Here is a 23,016-nt window from a genome sequence, read left to right as displayed (position 1 = left end):
CTGCAAAGCCTAATAGCCTAGGTTCAAGTCCCTAGTACCCATGTAAAGCCAGTTGCACAAAGTGACACATGCATATGGAGTTTGTTTACAGGGACTAGAGGCCCTGATATGCACATTCTGTGTGTATATATCTCTTCCATCTCTGTCTGCTTACAAATAATTAGATAAAAATACTTTTTAAGGGCTGGAGAGATGGCTTAGCGGTTAAGCGCTTGCCTGTGAAGCCTAAGGACCCCGGTTCGAGGCTTGGTTCCCCAGGACCCACGTTAGCCAGATGCACAAGGGGGCGCACACATCTGGAGTTCGTTTGCAGAGGCTGGAAGCCCTGGCGCGCCCATTCTCTCTCTCTCCCTCTATCTGTCTTTCTCTCTGTGTCTGTTGCTCTCAAATAAATAAATTAATTAATTTAAAAAAATACTTTTTAAGGGTTGGAGGGATTGCTTAGTGGTTAAGGCCTTTGCAAAGCCAAAGGACCCAGGTTCTGTTCCTCAGTACCCACATTAACCAGATGCACAAGGGGGCACACACATCTGGAGTTCGTTTGGAGTGGCTGGAGGCCCTGGTGTGCCCATTCTCTCTCTTCCTCTGTTAATAAATAAATAAATAAAAATAAAATATTTTAAAATACTTCTTAAAAAAGTAGTTTGTTTCCTTCCTTTTCTATTTTATGGAAAATTTTGGAAATGTTGTTTGTTCTTTTGTGAAGGTCTGCTAAAGTTCATCAGAAAATCCTGGGCCTGGACTTCTTATTAGTTGGGAGGTTTTTTTGTGTTTTTTTTTTTGGCAAGCCCAACAGATGGGTCTGTTTTTTATGGGGGGAGGAGAGAGAGTTGGTGCACCAGTGCCTCTAGCCACTGCAGTCAACCTCCAGATGTGTGCTCCCCCTTGTGCACATGTGCGACATTGGTGCTTGCATCACTGTGCATCTGGCTTATGTGGGACCTGGAGAGTCAAACATGAGTCCTTAGGCTTCACAGGCAAACTGCTAAGTCATCTCTCCAACCCAGTAGATTTTTTTTTTTAATAAAAGCTTTCATCTTGTTGCTTTTATCATTCTGTTTAGATGCTATATCTCATTCTGCTGTAATTTTGGTTGGTCATATATATCTAGAAATTAATCCTTGTAAATTTTCTAGTTTAGTTGAGTATATGTTTTTTAAAACTTAGTTTTATTGGGCTATAAAGATGGCTTAGCGGTTAAGCGCTTGCCTGTGAAGCTTAAGGACCCCGGTTCAAGGCTTAATTCCCTAGGACCCACATTAGCCTGAACCCCCTCTTCAGTTTCAGCTGTATTCTTAGACGTGTAGAACAGAACTTCTATCTTCAGGTTGGATCTCAAAGTGCCAGATGTGAATTCTGTATTACTCTCAAAGTAACAACAAAGTGACCCAAGCTAGTGAATATATCTGCTATGCCAATTTCCTAGTAGTGGATTAACAGTAATGTTCTTTCTGATTTCAGTAATTGTTGGTAGGTAAAGAAATAAGGCTAGTATTAAGTATGATAAAGTATTGGTTGCTTAGAAGTGGGAGAAGTGTAGGGTGAGTTAGTGTGAGTACTAGGATTAACTTTGAAAAAAGATGGGGGGGGTGGCACAAATAAATGGGAGAGGGAAGTTGGGATATCAGTAGTTTCCAAAGAGTTTAGAGGTTTTGAGGCTATGAAAGGTTGTAGTTATGGAGAATAACGAAGAAGATAAGGAAGAGAGAATGTGGTCAAGAGGTTGGAAAGAGAGAAGAAAATAAAGTTGTGCATGGGAAGAGTGTTAGAGGGATCCCAATAGTAGGCCATGTGGAGAAAAATACAGGACACACCTAAAATCCATCCGAGCAATATACAAACACAGACCAAACTAGCATGGGATATATATGCATGAATGTGGGTTAAAATAACTAACAAAGCCAAAAGCATTGAGCTGGGCAGGAGTGGTGGCTCACACCCTAATCCAGCCAGCTGGAAAGCTGTGGTTCCCCAGCTGCAATGAATTCCAGGTCATCCTCGGCCAAAGTTAGATTTTGTCCCCCAAAATGAAAGAAAAAACAGTACTCTAAATTAGGCAATATCAAAAATAACAAAAGTTAGCCCTAGCACATAATTTATTTAAGATTCTCATAGTAGACTAAATGTATGTCAGAGCTAACAAATCCGTATTTTTGTCTTAGTGGGGTAGGTTTTGAATTCTTTCCTTCCCTGGGATTCCTTGCTTTTGTAACCTGCCCTGATGCAGAAGGTGCAGTTGGTGCTTGCATTGCAAGCCTATGTCTGCTTTGGGGCATGTATTATCCCAGGATAAAACAGCCCAGTTTCCTTTCAGGGCAACTATTTTTTTAAAATATTTTTTGTTCATTTTTTTTTATTTATTTATTTGAGAGTGACAGACACAGAGAGAAAGACAGACAGAGGGAGAGAGAGAGAATGGGCACGCCAGGGCTTCCAGCCTCTGCAAATGAGCTCCAGACACGTGCGCCCCCTTGTGCATCTGGCTAACGTGGGACCTGGGGAACCGAACCTCGAACTGGGGTCCTTAGGCTTCACAGGCAAGCGCTTAACCACTAAGACATCTCTCCAGGCCTGAGGGCAACTTTTTAATCTCACCTGTGTCAGGTGTGAAGCTGTTTGTTTCCCCTCTTGGAGCACTGTGGATTGGGCTCAGCTGCTGGGATAGATAGATCTGCTCTTCAGATCACTTGTGCTGGTTATGCGTGGGGGAGGTGAGACTCCACTCCATGAGAGTCCTGAGGTCTTCAGTGGTTCCAGGTACTGGCGTATGGGGGAGGAGAAGTTCTGAAAGCTGTCTGAAATTGTTCTGTTCATCAGCTGGTCCCTGTTGTCTTCTCCTTCAGGTTTTTTTATTCTGTAAAGATGATGTGAGTGAGAGAATCATTTTTCAGTAGTTCTGTTCTTGCTAGCTAAGGCATGGCCTGGTTGGTTGAAGCACTTCCCACTGGCTGCAGGCTGGAGCCCCATCCTCACTGATTGTGTGATTACCATCTTAACCAGAAGTCCTTCTCCTTATATAGTCTTGATATCAACCCCCTAATGATTTTGTAATTATTTTTGGAAAAGATATATAGCATAGTAAGTTAATCCTTATTTTAATTTTAGAGTTATTTTGCAGGTTTTATATGTGAGTGTATTCATATGTGTGTGTCTATGTGATTGTGGTTGGGAATTAAATTCATACCATTATGGTATGCCTCTCCCCTCTTATGAGAATTTTAACCATATTTAAATGGTAAAATAATAATAGTGTATACTTAGATCCTTAAGAATGCAAGAGAGGCCTGGAGAGATGGTTCAGCCATTAAATATGCTTGCTTGCAAAGGCTGATGGCCAGATGCACAAAGTGGCACATGCATATGGAGTTCATTTGTAGTGGCAGGAGGCTCTGGCATACCACTTGTATCTCTCTCCTTTTCTCTCTCTCAAATAAATATATGAATCTTTTTTAGAAAAAGGAATATGGGAGATAGTGTATTATATTTCTACTAAATTTTAGGATCTATTTTTACCTTTTTTTATTAGAAAGTCTAGTCATGCTTATGGGACTAATATTGGAAAATTATTTTTTTATAGAAACAAAATCTATAGGTAAAGGAATCATTTGTCTTTTCTCTATTTTTGAAGTAAAGTGTTCCTGTTTTTTAAAAGATCTTTATATATTATGTTAAAAGTCTTGATGTGAAAGATCCATCAATGCACAGTGCTGTGTGCTTGGAATCACACTGAGTCTGTTCTTTAGACTTCATGGAAAACGTTTCAGGCTGTTGTAGATTCTCAGTGGGTTGCTGTCTACAATTGCCTTTGATGGTTTACTGTGGGGACTGGAATGTTTAAGTCAAGAGATGTAAATGGTTTGGTTATTTATTTATTAGAGAAAGGGGCAGAGAGAGAGAATGGATGTGCCAGTGCCTCTACCCAGTGCAAACAAACTCCAGACATGTCTCATATTGTGCATCTGGCTTTATGTGGGTACTAGGGACATGAGTACTAGGAAATTGAACCTGGGTCCTTTGTCTTTGCCAGCACATGCCTCAAGTGCTGAGCTATTTCTCTAGCCCTGGCTTGATTCTAAGAAAATGTCATGCTGCTGTTAGACGATCAGATCATGTGCACACAGCATGGCTTTTGGTTGATGCAATTGAACACCAGATGCTTGCATCACCTTTTCTGTCTGGCTTACTAGGGAATTGAACCTGAGAATTCAGACTTGGCCAGCTAATAATGTCATTAACCACTCAGGCATATTCCTAGCTCCAGATCAGAAGTTCTAAGACAATTTTTAGTTGTTTATTATATGAACTTAAATTATTTCTACTTCTGAAGTATACAAAAATGTAATAGATAGCCACTCATAGTGTCAAACTCCTTTGGTCCCAGCACTGAAGAGGCTGAGGTAGGAGGATCCCGGTGAGTTCAAGGCCAGGCTGGGGCTACAGTGTAAGTTTTTTATTGGGCTATAGTGATAACTTACCTTGAAAAAAGTTTAAAAAATTATAATAATTAAAGCCTCAGTTGTTTATGAGTAATTTTGAATAAGTTATGCTTTCATTTAAAATTCTTTCCTTAATATCTAGGGTATCTGCTACAAAATTGGATCTACAGAAAAAATCTGAAGCTCTTGAAACTATTAAACAAATGCTTACCAAGCAAGAAGAGGAAAAAGTTGCCCTGAAACAAGAAATTGAAAAGATAAGCCAAGATGCAAAGAGGCAGTGCAAGGAATTGAATAGCAGAATTCAGACCGCAGTAACAGAGCTGAAGGAAGTGAAGGCCGAAAAAGAGGCTTTAGTGGTGGAACTTTCTACCACAAAAGAGAAGTTGTCAGAAGTTTCTGATTCTTTGAAAAATTCCCAAAGTGAATTTGAAAAGGAGAATCAGAAAGGAAAAGCTGCCATTTTAGATTTGGTTAGTATGCATTTACTTTCTTAGGTTGAAGTCATTATCTTACTTTAAACTGATGGGGGTTTAACTCAAGTTTGACCTTGAATCCTGCATTAAAATGTTTTAAAGTAATTCTTAGAGGAAAGAAATTGGAATTGATTAACCTAAGAAAAAGGTGGCCCTTGACAATGGTATGTGTGCAAACATGCAATTTTGGGGAAGTCAAGTATGTCCTTCTTCAATTGAATATTATAATCTTTTTCTGTTCCTATTTAGATAATAAATTTTTGAGAGATCAGTGTGTTTTTTTCCTTGGGGACATCAGCACAGATAATAGAGCTACTAGTGAAATGTTACTTATATACTTTAAAAAAAGAGGGACTAAAAAGATGATATAGTGACTTTTAATTCTGTTGCTATAAATTTTCTGACTATTGAATATTCTAAACTGCCAAGCAGCATCATATTTATAGATCTCATAAAACATATTTAAACTCTAGGGGAAAAGAATCAGTCTCAGGAAATGCTTAAAGAGGAATAAATTTTCATAAATATTTCTACTCAAAATAATATAACCTAACAGTAACAGTAAAACTGCTTTTGTTTTTAACATGAAGGTAAGAGAAAGTATTTAATAGTACAAAACTCACATGATAGTAGTATGCTCCTTTACAGTTTCAAGGAAACCTATATCTTTTTACCTTTGCTTACCTTTGTTTTTTTAATTTATTGGATTAATATTTAAAATCATTTCCATTTCTAGAGTCCCACTTGTTCAAAGGATTGTGTAAAATACTTCATTGATAATTTTAGTTGATAAGAGACTCAGTGTTTTGCTGCCTCCCCATTCACTCCTATACCAGCTGCCTATTTTTATTATTAAAATGGATGATCCAGTTTCTAGGTCATCAGTGGGTTTAGTGTATTTGTGTTTACCTTCCTAAGTTTATGAACCAGTCTTTTTAAGGTTGTCACAAATATTTTCTGTGTAATATAGTTTATTCTTTTTTAGGAAAATGCTTGTAAAGAATTAAAGCATCAACTTCAAGTACAGGCAGAAAGCTCACAAAAAGAACAGAATGAAATGAAAAGGTCACTTGAAAAAGAGAAAGAGGTAAAATTATTTTTTCTGTAAAATAAATATGTAAGTATGATAAGCCTTTACATTTCCTAAATATTTTTACCCTGGTGCTTAGTTCAAAGGAATTGTTATTTCTCTGAAATGTATTGGATCATATATGTACATAAAAATTTTTATTGGTATTCTACTTAACTCAGACAAGATTTTAAGGTACTTTTATATAAAAGGCTCAAATAAAGGATTATAATTAAGAAAATGAGGAAATTGAATCAACTAACAATAAATGTTTGATTACAAAGGTTAGAAAACATGATTATGGCTGAAAACCATCATAATAAGCATTCTATAGAAATAACCTTTCAAACATGACTAATTCCACAGACAGTTAGTGATATATTTGATAGTGATATATTTGCTAATGATCAAGTGATGCTTAGGAACTGAAGATGTGGTTTAGTGGTCTAGTGCTTTCATAGAATGTGCTGGCCTGGGTTTGATCACCAGCGCTGCAAAATAAGTAAATTTAAAAAAGGGGTGGGGGGAATGGAAAGATGGCTTAGCAGTTAAGGTGCTTGCCTGCAAAGCCTAAGGACCCATATTTGACTCTCCAGATCCCATGTAAGCCAGACACACAAGATGTGATACATGCACAAGGTCGCACATGTCCACAAGGTGGCACATGTGTCTGGAGTTCAGTTGCAGTGGCTGGAGGACCTGATGCACCTATTCTCTCTTTCTTTCTTTTCTCTCTCATAAAGAATAAACCTCTGAGATAATTTCTTTGGCTAATACTTCTTTTGCTTTCTATTTAAACATACTAGCAGATAAGTACACAACTGTTACATATAGTTGTTGCTATGTGAAGATACACCTCTTAGCTTGAATCTAGGTGTGCAGCTTTGAGAAAATAAGATTTGATAAAACAACAATATGTAGTCCTGAAAATATCTAATATCATTTTCTGGTTGCTGACTGAAAGAAGGCATTTGTGTTACAATGCTAGCCAAGCTAGTGGCAAAATTAATGCCTCTCTGCGCTTTACTTTCCTCAACAATAAAACAGGATTAATAATAGAATATATGTTATAAAGTTATGCAGAACTAAATGGTTTAATAAATATATGTAACATTTTATATAATATTAATATATAAATATAAAAGAAATAAATGGGTTAATACATTTAAAGTACTCATGTATTAGCTTATAATTCTTCATTGTTTCTCATAACATAATCATCCTTATTGTTAAACTACCTGACTCCTGTTTATGCCCGGCTAAAAGTAAGGCATTTTTTTTTAAAGCAGTGAAACTTTTTAAACAATAACTTAAAATGTGGTCAAATGAACCAGTGTCATTCTAGGTTCTTAATGTAAGATACATAAAATGTATAAATATGGCTGTGGCAGAAAATAGCAATAGTTTGCTTTGGCTGTGGAGTGAACTTGGTGTGACTTCTATATGATAGCTATTTTTGAGTGGAAGCATTCTAGTGGGTTGCCAAACACAAGAAATGAAGTAGCACAATATGCTCCAGAGACTAGTGGGAGGTGATCACTGCTGCGACTTAGTGCCATCAGAAAGATGTCATAGTATTTGCCAGGAGAAGTGTTGATTTTATTATAGTCAACGTAGAGCCATTCTATCTAATTAACTGGGTAGAGCTAACAGGGTCAGTAGCATTTGAGAATGTTCTTGAAAGTGAATAGATATTCCAGCAGCTTAGATTTTGATGTTGACATTTCTATTTTCTAATGAAAAGGAACATTTATCTAGTTAATTTACAACTCTATCCAAATATACAATTATAAACTAAGAAGGAAGGTAGAATTAAGTAAATTATAATGAAAATTGATCCTGGATGTCATCTAATAGGAAATAGTGTCAATTTTGAAAGCAGTGTAAATCAGGGATGCTCTCTTCCATTGACTCTTGATCATTGTGGCCAACAGGATCAGATATTTCTTCCATGAGAGTAATGTATAGTATGTAGTAGGTACTCAGTAAGTATCTTTTGAATGAATGAATGAATGAATGAGAGCTAAACAGGTTTCATTGTCTTTCAGACTTCACAACAGTTGAAGCTAGAGCTGAATTCCATTAAGGGGGAAGTCACACAGGCCCAAAATATATTAAAACAGAAGGAAAAAGAAGAGCAACAACTTCAAGGGACTATAAGTCAGCTAAAGCAATCAATGGAACAGAAAAAGAAACAGATTGAAGCACTCCAAGTAGAAGTTAAAAATATTGTTTCACAGAAGGTATTAATAGAAAGTTGTTTACTTTTCATTGGAAGGAAAGTTGGAAATTAAGGTGTGATTGAGTTTTTATCATATAAAAGTTTATATTTGTTCAAAACTTTTGTAAGTTAATATATTTATGTGGATGAATATATAAGTCTGGGTGTATAATTACCAGAAATGTCAGATAAATTAGTCATTTGTATAATAGTCAAGAAAGTGTATACAACTAACATGTATTAAGGCATTTATGCAGTATTTCAAATATTTTGGAAGAACTTAAAGTACCAAAAAAATCAATTCCTTTTTGTATATGTGCACAGTGTGTGGTGTACGCATGTGGTGTGCTGTGTGTGACGTCTGTACGCACACGTTCTGATGTGCCCTGTGCATTCTGTTGTGCCATGCAGGCTTGTTTGTGGTGGCTGGAGGAGAACTTTTGGTTTCCCCCGTCACTCACCCACCGGAGTTTTTCTGAGACGGAGTCCCTTGCTGCTTTGGGAGCCTGCCATTCTACAGTCTCTGGTGCTCCACGGAGCAGGGGCTACAAGTGTGCATGACTACACGTAGTTGTTTTACATGGGTTCTAGAGACTGAAACTCTAGCGGTCTCAAGCCCTCATTCTTGTGCAAGAAGTACACTTAACTGCTGAGCTATCTCTAGCCCAAGAATTCCTTATTAAAGGAAAGAAAGAATAAAAATCATGAAATATGATACATATTTTTAAATATTTTTATTAATTTATTTGAGAGAGAGAAAGAGGCAGGGAGAGAGAGAGAGGGAGAGGGAGGGAGGGAGGGAGGGAGGGAGGGAGGGAGGGAGGGAGGGAGGGAGGGAGATTGGGCGCACCAGGGCCTCCTGCCTCCAGATGCATGTGCCACCTTGTACATCTGGCTTACATGGGTACTGGGGCATTGACCCTTGAACTTTAGTCCTTAGGCTTCACAGGCAGGTGCTTAATCACTAGCCATCTCTCCAGCCCAATATGCTTAAAATTTTTCATAATTTCTGGTTTTATATATTATTTTTATTTTAAGTTACACCAGAATTATTTATTGTTAACCATCTGTTTTTATTCGTAAACATTTTTCCATCTTATCTAGACTAATAGTTGGTAAAAATAGACTATACTTAGTATATAACCCATTTGAACAAAATGAGTTTTTCTCCACTGTTGGCTCATGCACACCAGTGTGTAAAATTACCCAAGTATGTTTTGTCATTAAGAGTTCACTGTCATACTAGTAGAATAAAAGAATATAAATTTAGATATCATAAAATATCAATTTTATATTTATTAGTTTTTCCATGATTGTGCTACTTTATAAAAGAGTAGTTTTTCAAAATATTTTACTTATTTGGGGTGGGGAATGAGTGTACCAGGGCCTCCAGTCACTGTAACAAACTCCAGACACATGTGCCACCATGTGCATCTGGCTTATGTGGGTACTGGAGAATCAAATCGGGTCCTTAGGCTGTGCAGGCAAGCATCTTAACTGCTAAGCCATCTCTCTAGCCAAAGAATGGTTTTCTAACGTATAAGTAAGCATAGAAAAATGTATGTTTTTATTTGTTATATATGATCAGAAGTCAGGATGTAATTATCACAATGCATATTTTGTTGTGTACTTTGCTGTCTTGTTTGTTGTTTGGGTTTTTTGGAGACAGACTAGATGGTGGGAGGAGATAGAAGGAAGAACCGTGTTCGGGTTTGTGCACATGGATATTAGGCTATCTTTGGATGTGCATTCTGTTTTAAATGACTGCTATCTGTTCAGACAGAGCTGGAGAATAAACTACAGCAGCAGTGTTCTCAGGCAGCCCAGGAACTTGCAGCAGAGAAAGAGAAACTATCAGTGTTACAGAGCACCTATGGAAAATGTCAGCAGACTCTAAAACAGCTCCAGTCTGATTTCTATGGGAAGGAGTCTGAACTTCTAGCCACAAGGCAAGACCTAAAGGTACAGTAGACTGTATTATGTCATAAAACTCAATAAGTTGTTTATAGATGTTCTTTAAATAATACATATGAGTCCAAATGGAGAAGGGAATATTAGTATTTTTGGAATATCGTATTTGTTTTCTGTTGAATTATTTCTTTTAGATTAGCATACTAAAATAAGTTTTATAACAATATAATATTCATAAATGTGGCCATTTTAAAATGAGTTACATCTAAAATAATGAAATAATTTGCTAATGAAATAAAATATGCTAATTGTTATACTGCTAGTTTAAGAATTTCAAACTGGGCGTGGTGGCGCATGCCTTTAATTCCAGCACTCAGGAGGCAGAGGTGGGAGGATCACTGTGAATTTGAGACCACTCTGAGATTTCATAGCAAATTCCAGCTCAGCCTGGATTAGAGTGAAACCCTACCTCAGAAAACCAAACCAAAATAAATAAATGAATAAATAAAAAGAATTTTGAAAATAATTTAAAAAATAGATGGATTATAAATCACTTATGAAAAATTCAGGCAATCTTACTTACTATTGCTTGTCAGGCAATGCTGGTTTTAATTTTATGTATTTGTCAATTTTTTATGATTGCAGGAATGCTAGTGATTAAAATTAAGCAAATGTTATCTTAGTTGTCTAGCGACATAGAGACATTTCATTCCTGATAATGCTATCATCATATTAACAATCATGTTTATTAAAATGAAGCATATAGATAAAAGGGCAAACAGGTTTTATATAACATTGAGATACTAATTTTCTAAAGGAAATGCAATATTTTGTTCTGTCATAGAAAATTCAGCCAGCCTTCTTCCCTTATTCTCTCCATTCTTTCCTTCCGTCTGTGCTTCCTTCCCCCACCAACTCTCCCTCCTTCTCTACTTCCCTGTATCTTTGTCTCTCTGATTTTTTTCTTTGTGTCAAGGTAAAATGCTGTTTCTTTCTTAGATTTGGAATTTTTGTTTATTTAATGTGTATTATCGCAAAATTTTGATGCCATCACTAAATATTTAAATGTTTTACATATAACACATATTTTTTACTCATAGGTCTTGTAGGGAAAGCTTTATGAAAGAGATGATTTGGATATGTGCTTGGGTCTTGAAGAATATGTAGAATTTGGAAGCATATAGTCCTGAGTGGGAAGGATCATTTCACTGGGGCATGTTTGAGAACAGGTGCTGCAGAGGCAGCAAAACAAGCTGGGGCACAGTTAATGTCACTGCCTTGCAGGAGTACTGGTTGTGTGTGGAATTTAAGCTCAAAGGGTTGCTGTAAATTGTGAAGTGCCTTACATAGCTAGTAAGAATCATTAATTTATACTGAGGAGAACACAAAGAAGAGTTTAAGCAGAAAACGAAAATGGCATTATATAATGAGCTGGGTGTGGTGGCATACACCTTTAATCCCAGCACTTGGGAGGCAGAGGTAGGAGGATTGTTGTGAGTTTGAGTCCACCCTGAGACCACATAGTGAATTCCAGGTCAGCCTGGACCTAGAGTGAGACCCTACCTCAAAAAGAAAAGAAAAGAAAAGAAAAGAAAAGAAAAGAAAAGAAAAGAAAAGAAAAGAAAAGAAAAGAAAAGAAAAGAAAAGAAAAGAAAAGAAAAGAAAAAAACTTAACCTGGAACATTGGTTTTAAAGAAGCTTGGATTAACTAGTTATGGGAGATTAGTTAAGGATTTATCTCTTATCCTCCATAAATGTGGTAACTAGTTATGAATTGATTATAACTAGGATTAAAGTTACAAAAAATGGAATAGAAGAGATTAGAGGGGGAGAGATGAAGCTACAGGGCTGAGCACATGATAGGCTGCAAGGGAAGCGAAGGAATCTATGCCGGTGACACAGAAATAGGAATTTCTGTAGAAGACTTTTCACAATGGTGTGGGGAGGGGGTGAGAGGGAGAACTAATATGAATGAAGATGGTGGTGAATACCTGCAGTCTTAGAACTTGGGAGGCTGAGGCCAGAGCCTGGGCTTTGTAGTGAATTCAGTTTCACTTTGGGCCTTGTCATAAAACTTTGTCTGAAAAAGAATAAAAGAAACAAACAAACAAAACAAACAAACAAACAAAAAAAAAAACAGAAAGAGAGAAGGGGAAAGGAGAGATGGGCAAAAGTATCAATTACAAGGAAAAAAGTATCAATGGAAATTTAAGTAGTGTTTCTTAAGTGCCTTCTTTACAGCATGGTGAAGGCAGAGGTTTGTGGAGGAGTGTGGGTTTAACCTAAAGGCAGTGAGGAGCCATTGAGGTGTATTACACTGAAGAGCATTTTAGGCGGAGGCTTAACTGTAGAATGATGAAGGGCTGATAGGGAATAGGGCTAACAATAGAGACAAGATAGGAAGTGTACAGTTGTCCAAGGTCAAGATGGTGGTTTGAGTTGGGAATAACAGTGAGGATGGAGAGAAGTGGGTCATTGAAGGACTTTCAAGTGATAGAAAAGGTGAAACTTGATTGTAAAAGTTCTGTGGAAAGCACTCTTTTCATTTGTAGTTGTCATTTACCTACACTTACCTATTAACAGGACTTAGAGCTTTAAACTTATAATTTATTAAGCTCAAATAATTATTAAGCCAATGTACGCTAATAACTTCAATCATGAAGAAATAATCCAAATGTAAACCTGAGAAACAAAGAGAAAGCAGAGGGAAAGGCCAGCATATTTTATAGCTAAGAAAGAGGGTTTAATGGAGCTCCTATCCCTGTGCTTCCTTCTGGGGGCAGTGAGACAGGTCCAGTGGATCCCACTTTTTCTTACTCAGAGTGCTTTAGTATTTCTTTCACTCCTATCTTTCTGGAGGCTTTTAAACTAATATGAGTAATAAATCTTGTTTAAATGATACTAATATGAGATGTATGTGAGCTACAATTTTTGTTTAATAATATGTTTCTAGTGAAGATCAAATGGTAGTTATAGGCTAGAAAGAGGTAGTTGCCAACCATTATTTTCCTTGTGCTTCTGTTATATGATCTTGCATATGAGAGAGAAAGAAAAAGAGTGAGAACATTTTGTAACATGATACCTACCCAATGTCAAGGCTTTCTACTGTGGGCTGATTGTCAGTGTACACCATGGGTACTTGGACACCAGGAGGATTTAAGACAGCCTAGTTTGTTCTATGTCGTTAGCCCCATCTGCTGGATTATGTATGAAATGCCCAAGTTTGTTGACTGGGTATTTAAAACTGGTTATGTTGTATGCTATTCTGCATTGTCTAGGAGAAGTAGAAGGTGGAATTTTATTGGCAAGGTTATACCCTGAATGAAGTGAAATTTGGAGGGCAATATACAGGATTAAACATAAATCTTCTCAACTATCCCTCATGTCATTTTATCAGACATCATCAAGAAAACTAAAATTACGAAGGTTTTATTTTGAATTTCATGAATAGACAAAAACATTAGCCACCACACAATCTGCAGTAGTTATTTATTTATTTATTTATTTTTGGTTTTTCGAGGTAGGGTCTCACTCTAGCCCAGGCTGACCTGGAATTCACTATGGAGTGTCAGGGTGGCCTTGAACTCAAGGCGATCCTCCTACCTCTGCCTCCCGAGTGCTGTTATTAAAGGTGTGCACCACCACGCCTGGATCTGCCGCAGTTATTTTTAGCTAGGATACTTTGATCGGCCTACTCAGTGTCAAAGTCACTCAGCATCTTGCCTGTGAAGAACCATGGTTTACAATAAGAGACGTAAAGAAAATAGCTGACATATCTGGGAGGATGTCTGAATATTCAGAGGCAAGACAGAGTAGTACCTTTTGGAATCTTCAAAAAAGGACCTCATGGAATGATCTTACTGAATTTTGACTTTAAAGAACTAATCCTTGGGTTTTTTAGAAGTCATATGTTTAAATATTATAAACCATAGAATTTTTGTAGACATTCTTGTGGAATTCTTATGAATATTATTGCTTTCCAATATTGGTATTCTTTATTCTGGTTATTAAAAAAAAAAACTAAAGCTTTTTACTTGGGTCTGTAATCAAGAAAGAATTTAATTCTTTCTTTTTTGGAGAACTTCATTATATGAACATATTGCAAATTGAGTGGGCCGTGAGAAATCACAGTGGGTTCATGAATGCACTAGTCAGTCTCTCTATGGGGAGTGGTGGTGCCTTAGAATACACCTTCCCACTCTATGGCTCTTATAAGAAAATTTCTTTTTTATTGAGACTTTTCATACATGAACATATTATAATTTTTTTCATAATCCCCTTGCATTATCTTCTTTTGTCTTTCCTCCTTTCTTCCTATTTCACTGAAACCCCTACTCTTTCTGGTTTGTCCCCTTCCATTTTTATGTCTCTTTTTCCACTTTATGCCTCTTTGCTTTCCTCCATCATCCATGTGAAAGCTAGCTCAATATTGTGTAGGTCTTCAAGAGGAATGACAGCCAGTAGTTGCTAAGAAGTCATGAATGGACCAGTCACTTCATGACTGGAGCATAGTCCCCAAATTCTCCTTACTATCCTCTCACAGTTATATTCTTTCCATCTCTTCTTCTGGAATGTTCCCTAAGCCTTGGAGAGCAAGATAGAGATGTGTCATTTAGTGCTGAACTCTTGTCAGCCTCTTACTTTGACAAGTGTTTAGTCTCCCCAGTCAGCTTCAATAAAGAAGCTTCTCTGATCAACAGTGGGAGAAGCATTAGTTTTCTTTCTACTAACTTCTCCACAATATTCTGGTATAGAGATACCTAGTACAGAGCATTTGATTCTCAGCACATTGACAAGTCTATGAATTTCTCTATTAATCACCTCAGTGTGCAGAACAAAGCTACTCTAACCGAAAGTGAGAATATCACATATCTACAGGCATACTAGGGCAATTTAATGGATACATCGTAGACATTTAATCAAGGAACAGTAGTTGCTTTCCCTCTAGAACCTGTGACCTTCCAACCTTTGGCAAGATTTTCAGTACCAGGCATGAGTTCCCTCCCATGGAGTATGCCTCACATCTAGTCAGAGAGCAGTCGATTACCTCCATAACTGATAAGCCACCGTTGTACCACTGAGTGCATCTTGCCCGTCTGGCCACTTGGATAGCTTATAGGATCTCCTGTTGGTTAAGACCATTGGTGATTTTTCTTCCCCAGAAGCCTACATTTTTAAATACTTTTTAATTAGCTAATGAAGAAGGGAGTTTTCCACATGACTTGCTCATAGTATCTTTTCTGCAACTCTCCTCCAACCATCTCCTTTCTTCCATCCTCCAGATCAGGATCTCTGTTAATTACAGCTGCTGTAGACTGTGGAGTCTTGTGATTGAGATTTGAGTGATTGATTGCAGGGCTGGGATCAACTTTACTTGTGGTCTTAGGGTTAGCAAATACCCTACCATTAAGCTGCATTCCAAGCCTTGTAAAATTTATTCTTTTTTGTAAAATATGTAAACCATATTTTCCTGTGTAATCATTGGCAGTTAGTACAGTTGCTACTTCACATACCTCTCTTGTGATTTAAAAACCTTCATAAACCTGCCTGTTTAACCTTAGCAGTGGATTCAATTAATAGTTAGCTTCATGATTAATTAAAAATCCAGTTGACTCTGGATACTACCTGACAAAAATACGCCTTAAAGGCTTTAGTGTTCTCTTGGCAGTCATTAAGATTGAGTGTTCTATTGGCAGTCATTAAGATTGAACTTTCATTATATAAAAAGAAGAGCTCTTGCCTGAGTTACTAGTAAGAGTAACCTTTTTGAGGAAGACTAATCTCTAAAATGAGACTATCCATACTTGCTTATTTATTTCGAATGTGGGTGTACAAATGCCATAGCATGCATGAGGAGGTCAGAGGAACAGCCGTGGGTGTCGGTACTCACTCTCTTGCTTGCTTGAGGCAGCCTCTTGTTTTACTGCTGTGTGTGCCAGGCGAGCTGTCCCCACAAGGTTTTGGGGATTCTCATCTCTCTGGGTCATCTTGCTGTAGGAGCAAGGATTGCAGATGTGATCTACCATGTCTGGCTTTTCATGGGTTCTGGGAATTTGAACTCAAAATTTCATGCTTATTTAATTTACCCACTGAGCTATCTCCCAGCCCTATTTCTTTGTTCTTGAAGTAGGATTTTACTATGTATCCTGGGCGTGTCTTAAACTCATTGTATAACTGAGGCTGACCTTGAACTTGTGTACAGTTTTGCCTTAGCCTCCCAAGTATAAGGTTCACAGGCATGTTTAATATATTTCTCACTAAATACTTACTGCGTATTATCTTCCCCAGTAGAACTCCTTTCCTTGGTTTCATTTTCTGCCTCCTTTTCAAAGTAGCTGGTTCTCCAGAGTGAGCAATCAGAATTGCTTTTTCTTTTCTGGTGGAAGTGTTTCTTATTCTCTGTTGGTTATTACAAAAACAGCAGAGTAGTAAAGTTCCTGCTGTTCCAATTGCCTGCCTGTCTGTGTAACTGCTCCAAAATGAAACCTAGCATTCAAAACCCTTTGTCCTTCCTCACTTCAGCCTCTCAATGCTGGTGGGTCTTAGAACAGTTGGTAATTTTGGCTAGTGCTAAGTGACATCACTGCTTGCATCCCAGACACAGAAAGTTCAGAGGTCAGGCTGATGGCTGGCCAGATTTCTGCTTTAGATGGGTGGCTGAGGCATTTAACCCCCTTTATATTTGTTTGATCAGATTGACAGCTGTGAACTACACTGGGATTTCCCTTTCCCCCAACACAAAATCTCTTTTAATTTAATAAGGGGACATTATGGGTCCCACATAATATAAATGTGTGTGTGTTTAGTTAGCATTCAACTGAATTCCTTTTTAAATTGCTCTCATGTCTTCCCTGATTTTTTTTCTAACCACATATATATTCTCTGTATAATCCCTACTTATCTGATATCCTTCCTATCACCTAGAAATATTAAAGATGGGATAGTATTCAGTAGTTTTGTAGTATTCCTAGAGGTTCTGGAATTACTTCTTTATTGTTAAATATTTCAAACCACTAATGTTTCCATAGACACAAGAGTTCATATTCTAATTTTTTCTCTATTACATAATTGAAGGGAATACCATACTATTTTTTTGTAATACAGGCATGTGCTGTATAATGATGTTTTAGTTAGTGACTGACCATGTACAGTGGCAGTCTCACAGGATCATAACAGGGCTGAAAAATTCCTATTGCCTACTATTTTTTACCAGGCTTTCTATATTCATAAATGGTTAGATATATAAACACTCACCATAATGTTATGTCTCTTCTCAGTATGATTTTAATGCTTTGACATGCTATACAGTTGTGTAGCCCAGGACCAATAATAGGACATACCGTTTAACACAGGCATTGAGTAGGCTATACCATCTAGGTTTTGTAACTACACAGTTTGAATGTCACATGACAAATCTAATAATGATGTCCAGAACATGTCCTCATGGTCAAGTGACATAGGATTATGTACTACTTCCATAATGCTTGTGTTAACTATTATGTTTGTTGAAATTTGTTAACCATAATAATTGGAGAAAATATTTTTGTAAGTCTGTAGAAGAGAAGCTGTCTCTAGCACAAGAAGATTTGATCTCAAACAGAAATCAAATTGGAAACCAAAATAAATTGATTCAAGAACTGAAAACTGCTAAATCTACTTTGGAGCAGGATTCAGCCAAGAAAGAACAGCAACTAAAGGAACAGAGTAAAGCATTACAGGATATCCAGAAAGAAAAGGTATCTCACTTCTGTGACTTAAATCAAGACTGAGTTGCCTTAGAGACCATACATTTAAACCTCTTGTTTTCAGCAGCTCTCTCAGAGTACATAGCAAATACATGAACACAGTTTTGATCATGAAAGATTTGTGCTAGGAAGTGCTTTATGGTCGCTACCTTGTTAGGCCTACCCATTTTTCTTACTTTGTTGTCATTTTTACAAACATCTCTTTTCATACCATAGACTCTTGGCCATTTAAAAAAAGATACTATAGCCAGGTGTAGTGGCGCACACCTTTAATCCCAGCACTCGGGAGGCAGAGGTAGGAGGATTGCCATGAGTTCAAGGCCACCCTGAGACTCCATAGTGAATTCGAGGTCAGCCTGGACTAGAGTGAGACCCTACTTGAAACCCCCCCTAAAAAAAGATACTACATTCCCTTGACTATTGCTCATATATTACATTATCCTTTACATATGTGACCACAATAATAAAACATATAAAATAATTCCTAATCTTGTTAAGAAATATTTTCATGATGTTAGTGTCACTGTGCAGTGCATGCTGGCCTAGAACTTGTGATCTGTCTCCACATTATTAACATTAAGATTACAGACGTGTGTCACCATACTCAGCTCAGGAATTCTTAAAGTTAAAAACCAACTTTAGAATGGGGTACTTGCCTAGTGTGCACAAGGCCTTGGTTCAGTCTCTAGTACCACAAGAAAAACAAAATAATTAAATATACTAGTTATTTAAAAAATCATAATTATCATTTACTAAGAGAAAGCATAAGTATGTTTTATAGAAATGATGCTAAGTTGAAAGCATTGGTTTATATGACCAGAGCATTAAAAGTTACTTTGCATTCTATATAAAAGAAAATTTGATTAAAGCAAATATATTTTGTTTAATAATGATTATATATTCCTATCAGTGATAGAATATTATTCTTGTTCCTAAAGTTCTTGATATATTCTAAATTGTGACACTCTTGAAACTCTCTTTAATGAGATAAATGGGGATGGTAATCTGTGATGAAATTTTCAATTTATACTTAAAGTTTAGACAATTCTGATAGAACTATAGTAGAAATGTTTAATTGCAAGGTTGTTTAGATTAGACACCTCTTCTTTTAGTGATAATTATATCTCTAATAGATTAATTTCTCTCAAACCTCTGATTTTCTCTCTATAAAATAGAGATTAAAAAGTCTGTCTAATACAGAAAGTAATGAGATAATCTTTGATGGTCCAGTAGAGGTCTTATGTAGAGACAATGATAATAATGGAAGTTATAAGAATAAGAATAGTATTGCTAAATGCTAGAGTAGCCTTAGTCTGGCCAGGCACTGTTCATTTCAGTGTATGCTGTAACTATTTAATCCTTATGTTGATATTAATTGAAATAGACAGGACAGGGTATATAATTTGCTCAAATTAAGTAAAAAGTGACAGAGCCAGTGTCATGAACAATATTTCTGTAAAATTATTTTTCAAATGTGTGCTTTAGCACTAATTTTGATCATTTTTTTCTGCAGAAAACAAAAGAAAAAGAACTAGTGAATGAAAAATCTAAACTGGCAGAGATAGAGGAGATTAAGTGTAGACAAGAAAAAGAAATCACTAGGCTAAGTGAAGACCTCAAGTCCCACAGACAAGAGAGCATAAAGGTAGGTGAAGCTAACCATCTGACCGCTCTTCTGTGTTGTATTTCTGTGCTTTATGCATTTATATGTAAACATATAGTGATACAGTATAGAAACTGAGAACTCTACCATATGCTAAGGAAAATTTTCGTTGTGTTTTAGAAAGTATTTATTTATTTATTTGGAAGGGAGAGGAGGGAAAGAGAATGGGTGCATGGGTACACAGGTCCTCCTGATGCTGCAAATGAACTCTAGGCACATCACCACTTTGTACATCTGGCTATGCATGGGAACTGTGGAATTGAACACAGGCCATGAGGCATTACACATAAGTGCCTTTAACCTCTATCTCTCCAGTCCCTGTTTAGATGTTTTTGACAAATATTCCTGTCACAATATTATCCTTGTATTACATGATATCTATGCCCATATTGAAACTGTGTTACTTTTGTTTTCAGGTTACTGAGTAAAGTAATTATAAAGATTGAGATTTAATTGAAATAATAATAAAAAGGGATAATATTTTAGAAAGTTATATTCATGAATGAAATAAGCTTATAAATATGTGAGAATATAGAATTTATATTTTGAAGGGATTCTGTTTGTTTTTCAGTTTTCTTGTTTTAAACATTCTGTCTTTTATAAACATCAGATAGGGTGTTAGCAGAAGAAACCTTATCATTTACTTTGTAAAATGTTACTTAGTTTCTTAGAGAAGGTTAGATTTCCTTTTAAAGCCATTATAGTTCCTTCATATCTGTTGATGTTCTCAGCATTTTGCCTCATCATTTAATCTCATGGTCCTCTGCCCCTGTAGTGACGTCTTAAGTCAGAGAAGATATATACTTCAGTATACCTCAGAATGTATTACAATTGATTTTGACTAAAAAGTAACCAGTAAATACATATTAAATAAGAAAGTTGGAAGGAGTGAATAGAGTTTTTTGCATAATATATATTTCACATAATCAAAACATATATTAAAAGTTTACTTTTTTAACCAATTGTTTGAAATACTGAACTTGAATCTCACAAGTGGGTAAAACCATCTGTTGTGATAAATTGCATACATTCAGCGCTCAGTGAAAAACCTCTTAGGGATGACTCATGCTGAGCCTTCTTCAACAGGAGGTAACAAATCTCAAGGATGCCAAACAGCTTTTGATTCAGCAGAAATTAGAACTCCAAGGCAAAGTGGACTCCATGATGGCAGCTCTGGAGCAGGAGAAGAGAAACCAGCAGATGCTGAAAGAGCAGGTGGAAAAGGAGGAAGAGGAGCTAAAGCAAGAGTTTGTTCAGAAAGAAGCTAAGCTGGTCAGTAGTTAATGGTAGGACTTATGTTTTATAGTAGAGCATTGAATCCACCCAATGAGGAGATTTTTCTACCTCAAAGTTATGGCTAAAATGCTTTCTTAACATTGTATTTTCCATGAAAGGACATTGAATTTGCTTAAGCAGCTAGTGCGATTGAAATATCTTATTCTGTAATAATATATTGGTTTCTATTAGGTAAAAATTCAATTAAAATAATTTGAAAACATTTTTACAATAATACTGATGGAGATAAGTGGTGTGAAAGCTAATCATGTAAACTCACTTGTTTGGTCAGAGTAAATGTTGGTCAGGGGGAATGGAAGTATCAGCTTGGAATTATGATGACCAAAATCTGCTTTTCCTTCCCTGCATTGTGAGTGTCTAATAGGAAGCATCTGTCTTTCCCTTAGTGAACTGACTCAAATTTCCCCAGATAGCTTGACTCTTGAATGACTCAGTTAATCTGAAAGCTTGTATTATGATTTTGGTGGGCTGATAGACTGAAGGATGCATTGACAGCCATGATGAGATTCCAGTCTTGTCTCCAGGACATCTTACTGTCTCTTAAGTGCACTTTCACCTGTTGTGGTGGACAAAAGATCAACTTCAAGCTGTGTCTCTTTACCTTCATCTTATGAGACTTACTAGCCATCATTTCTGCTGAAATTTTAGTCCTTTTAAGCTACATGTTTTCAGAATCAGTTTTATTAGCATGTGAGGAAATACGTTCTACTGTGTTCTTTCAAGAAGAAGCAGTGTTATTTGTATTTTTAGTATTTTAAACTCACTAAGCAAAATAAATTATTTTATATTGCTTTTACCATAGCCTGTCCTTTCCTGCCATGTCTGCTTTCTTTCTTCTTGCCCAGCATTCTGAAATAAAAGAAAAGGAAGCAGGAATGAAGAAGCATGAAGAAAATGAGGCTAAGCTTACCATGCAGATCACAACATTAAATGAAAACCTAGGCACTGTAAAGAAGGAATGGCAGTCTAGTCAACGGAGAGTTAGTGAGCTTGAAAAACAGACGGATGACTTACGGGGAGAAATTGCTGTTTTAGAAGCAACAGTTCAGAATAACCAAGATGAAAGACGAGCACTCCTGGAAAGGTGATTGAAGTGTGGTAAAATTAGTTTGTACCTATTCTCAATGATAAAAGGATTGCCATAGTCCGCATTTTCCCACTTGAGGAAGAATTAAGGAAAGTATAATCCCTACAGATATATGAATAGCATTCTAAATATCAACCCTTAATAGTAAGCAGACAGTTAAAATTAATGCAATATATTTAAAATTACCAGAATATCTATTCCCTATATTCTAGGAGGGTCTTTAGTAATTTCTTAAAAATTAATTCTCTTTGCAATATCTTCTGTCAGATGTCTAAAAGGAGAAGGTGAAATAGAAAAGCTTCAGGCCAAAGTACTAGAATTACAAAGAAAGCTGGATAATACAACTGCAGCGGTACAGGAGCTAGGCAGAGAGAACCAATCCCTACAGGTAAGTCACTTGAAGACATGGAACATGTGTTTACCTTAGAATTGATTTAGTAAAAAGCCTATTTTCACCTTTAAAGAAAACCCTCTAGGTCTGAGGACGTAGCTCAGTGGTAAGACATGTGGCTAGGTTCAGTCTCCAGCACTGTATAATAAATAAAAACCCAAAATAATAATTGATGCATGTTTCATAAATATTTTTAGATAGCCAATCAGTGCCTTTGTGGTGATATTATTATAAGTTTTATGGATAATGTAAAAGATAAGGAAGCCAGGCATGGTGGCACACATCTTTAATCCCAGCACTCAGAAGGTAGAGGTAGGAGGATTACTGTGAGTTCAAGGCAAGCCTAGGACTACACAATGAGTTCCAGATTATCCTGGTGGTACACAGCTTTAATCCTAGCACTTAGGAAGGCTGAGGCAGGACCATCATTGTGAATTCAAGGCCAGAATGTACTACAAAATACACAAAACAAAGAAGTATAGGGGCTGGAGAAAAGAATGAGTTGGTAAAGTGCTTGCAGTGCAAGCATCAGGACCTGGGTGTGGATCCCTCATACCTTGTAAAAGGTAGGCATGGAGGCATATTCCTGTCCATATACACATGACAGTGTATATATATATATGCGCTCAGAATCTTTTTTTTTTAATTTTTATTAACATTTTCCATGATTATAAAATACATCCCATGGTAATTCCCTCCCTCCCCACCCCCACACTTTCCC

The 23,016-nt window shown here is 36.7% G+C and overlaps 1 protein-coding gene across 1 annotated transcript in view; it reads left to right on the top strand.

The window, feature by feature from the left end:
- Eea1 (early endosome antigen 1) overlaps nucleotides 1-23,016 on the top strand; it is a 127,254-nt gene that overhangs the window by 99,580 nt on the left and 4,658 nt on the right. The window contains exons 19-27 of the mRNA XM_045151905.1: nucleotides 4,579-4,909; nucleotides 5,898-5,999; nucleotides 8,030-8,224; nucleotides 9,982-10,164; nucleotides 17,664-17,849; nucleotides 19,372-19,503; nucleotides 20,608-20,793; nucleotides 21,663-21,901; nucleotides 22,172-22,292. Of these exons, the coding sequence (XP_045007840.1) occupies nucleotides 4,579-4,909; nucleotides 5,898-5,999; nucleotides 8,030-8,224; nucleotides 9,982-10,164; nucleotides 17,664-17,849; nucleotides 19,372-19,503; nucleotides 20,608-20,793; nucleotides 21,663-21,901; nucleotides 22,172-22,292 (1,675 nt within the window). The remainder of the gene's footprint in view (nucleotides 1-4,578; nucleotides 4,910-5,897; nucleotides 6,000-8,029; nucleotides 8,225-9,981; nucleotides 10,165-17,663; nucleotides 17,850-19,371; nucleotides 19,504-20,607; nucleotides 20,794-21,662; nucleotides 21,902-22,171; nucleotides 22,293-23,016) is intronic.

Source organism: Jaculus jaculus, chromosome 6, assembly GCF_020740685.1.
Source record: "Jaculus jaculus isolate mJacJac1 chromosome 6, mJacJac1.mat.Y.cur, whole genome shotgun sequence".
Classification (NCBI taxonomy): Eukaryota; Metazoa; Chordata; class Mammalia; order Rodentia; family Dipodidae; genus Jaculus; species Jaculus jaculus.
The sequence above is the reverse complement of the archived record's forward strand: the minus strand, read 5'-3'. Positions and strand labels throughout refer to the sequence as shown.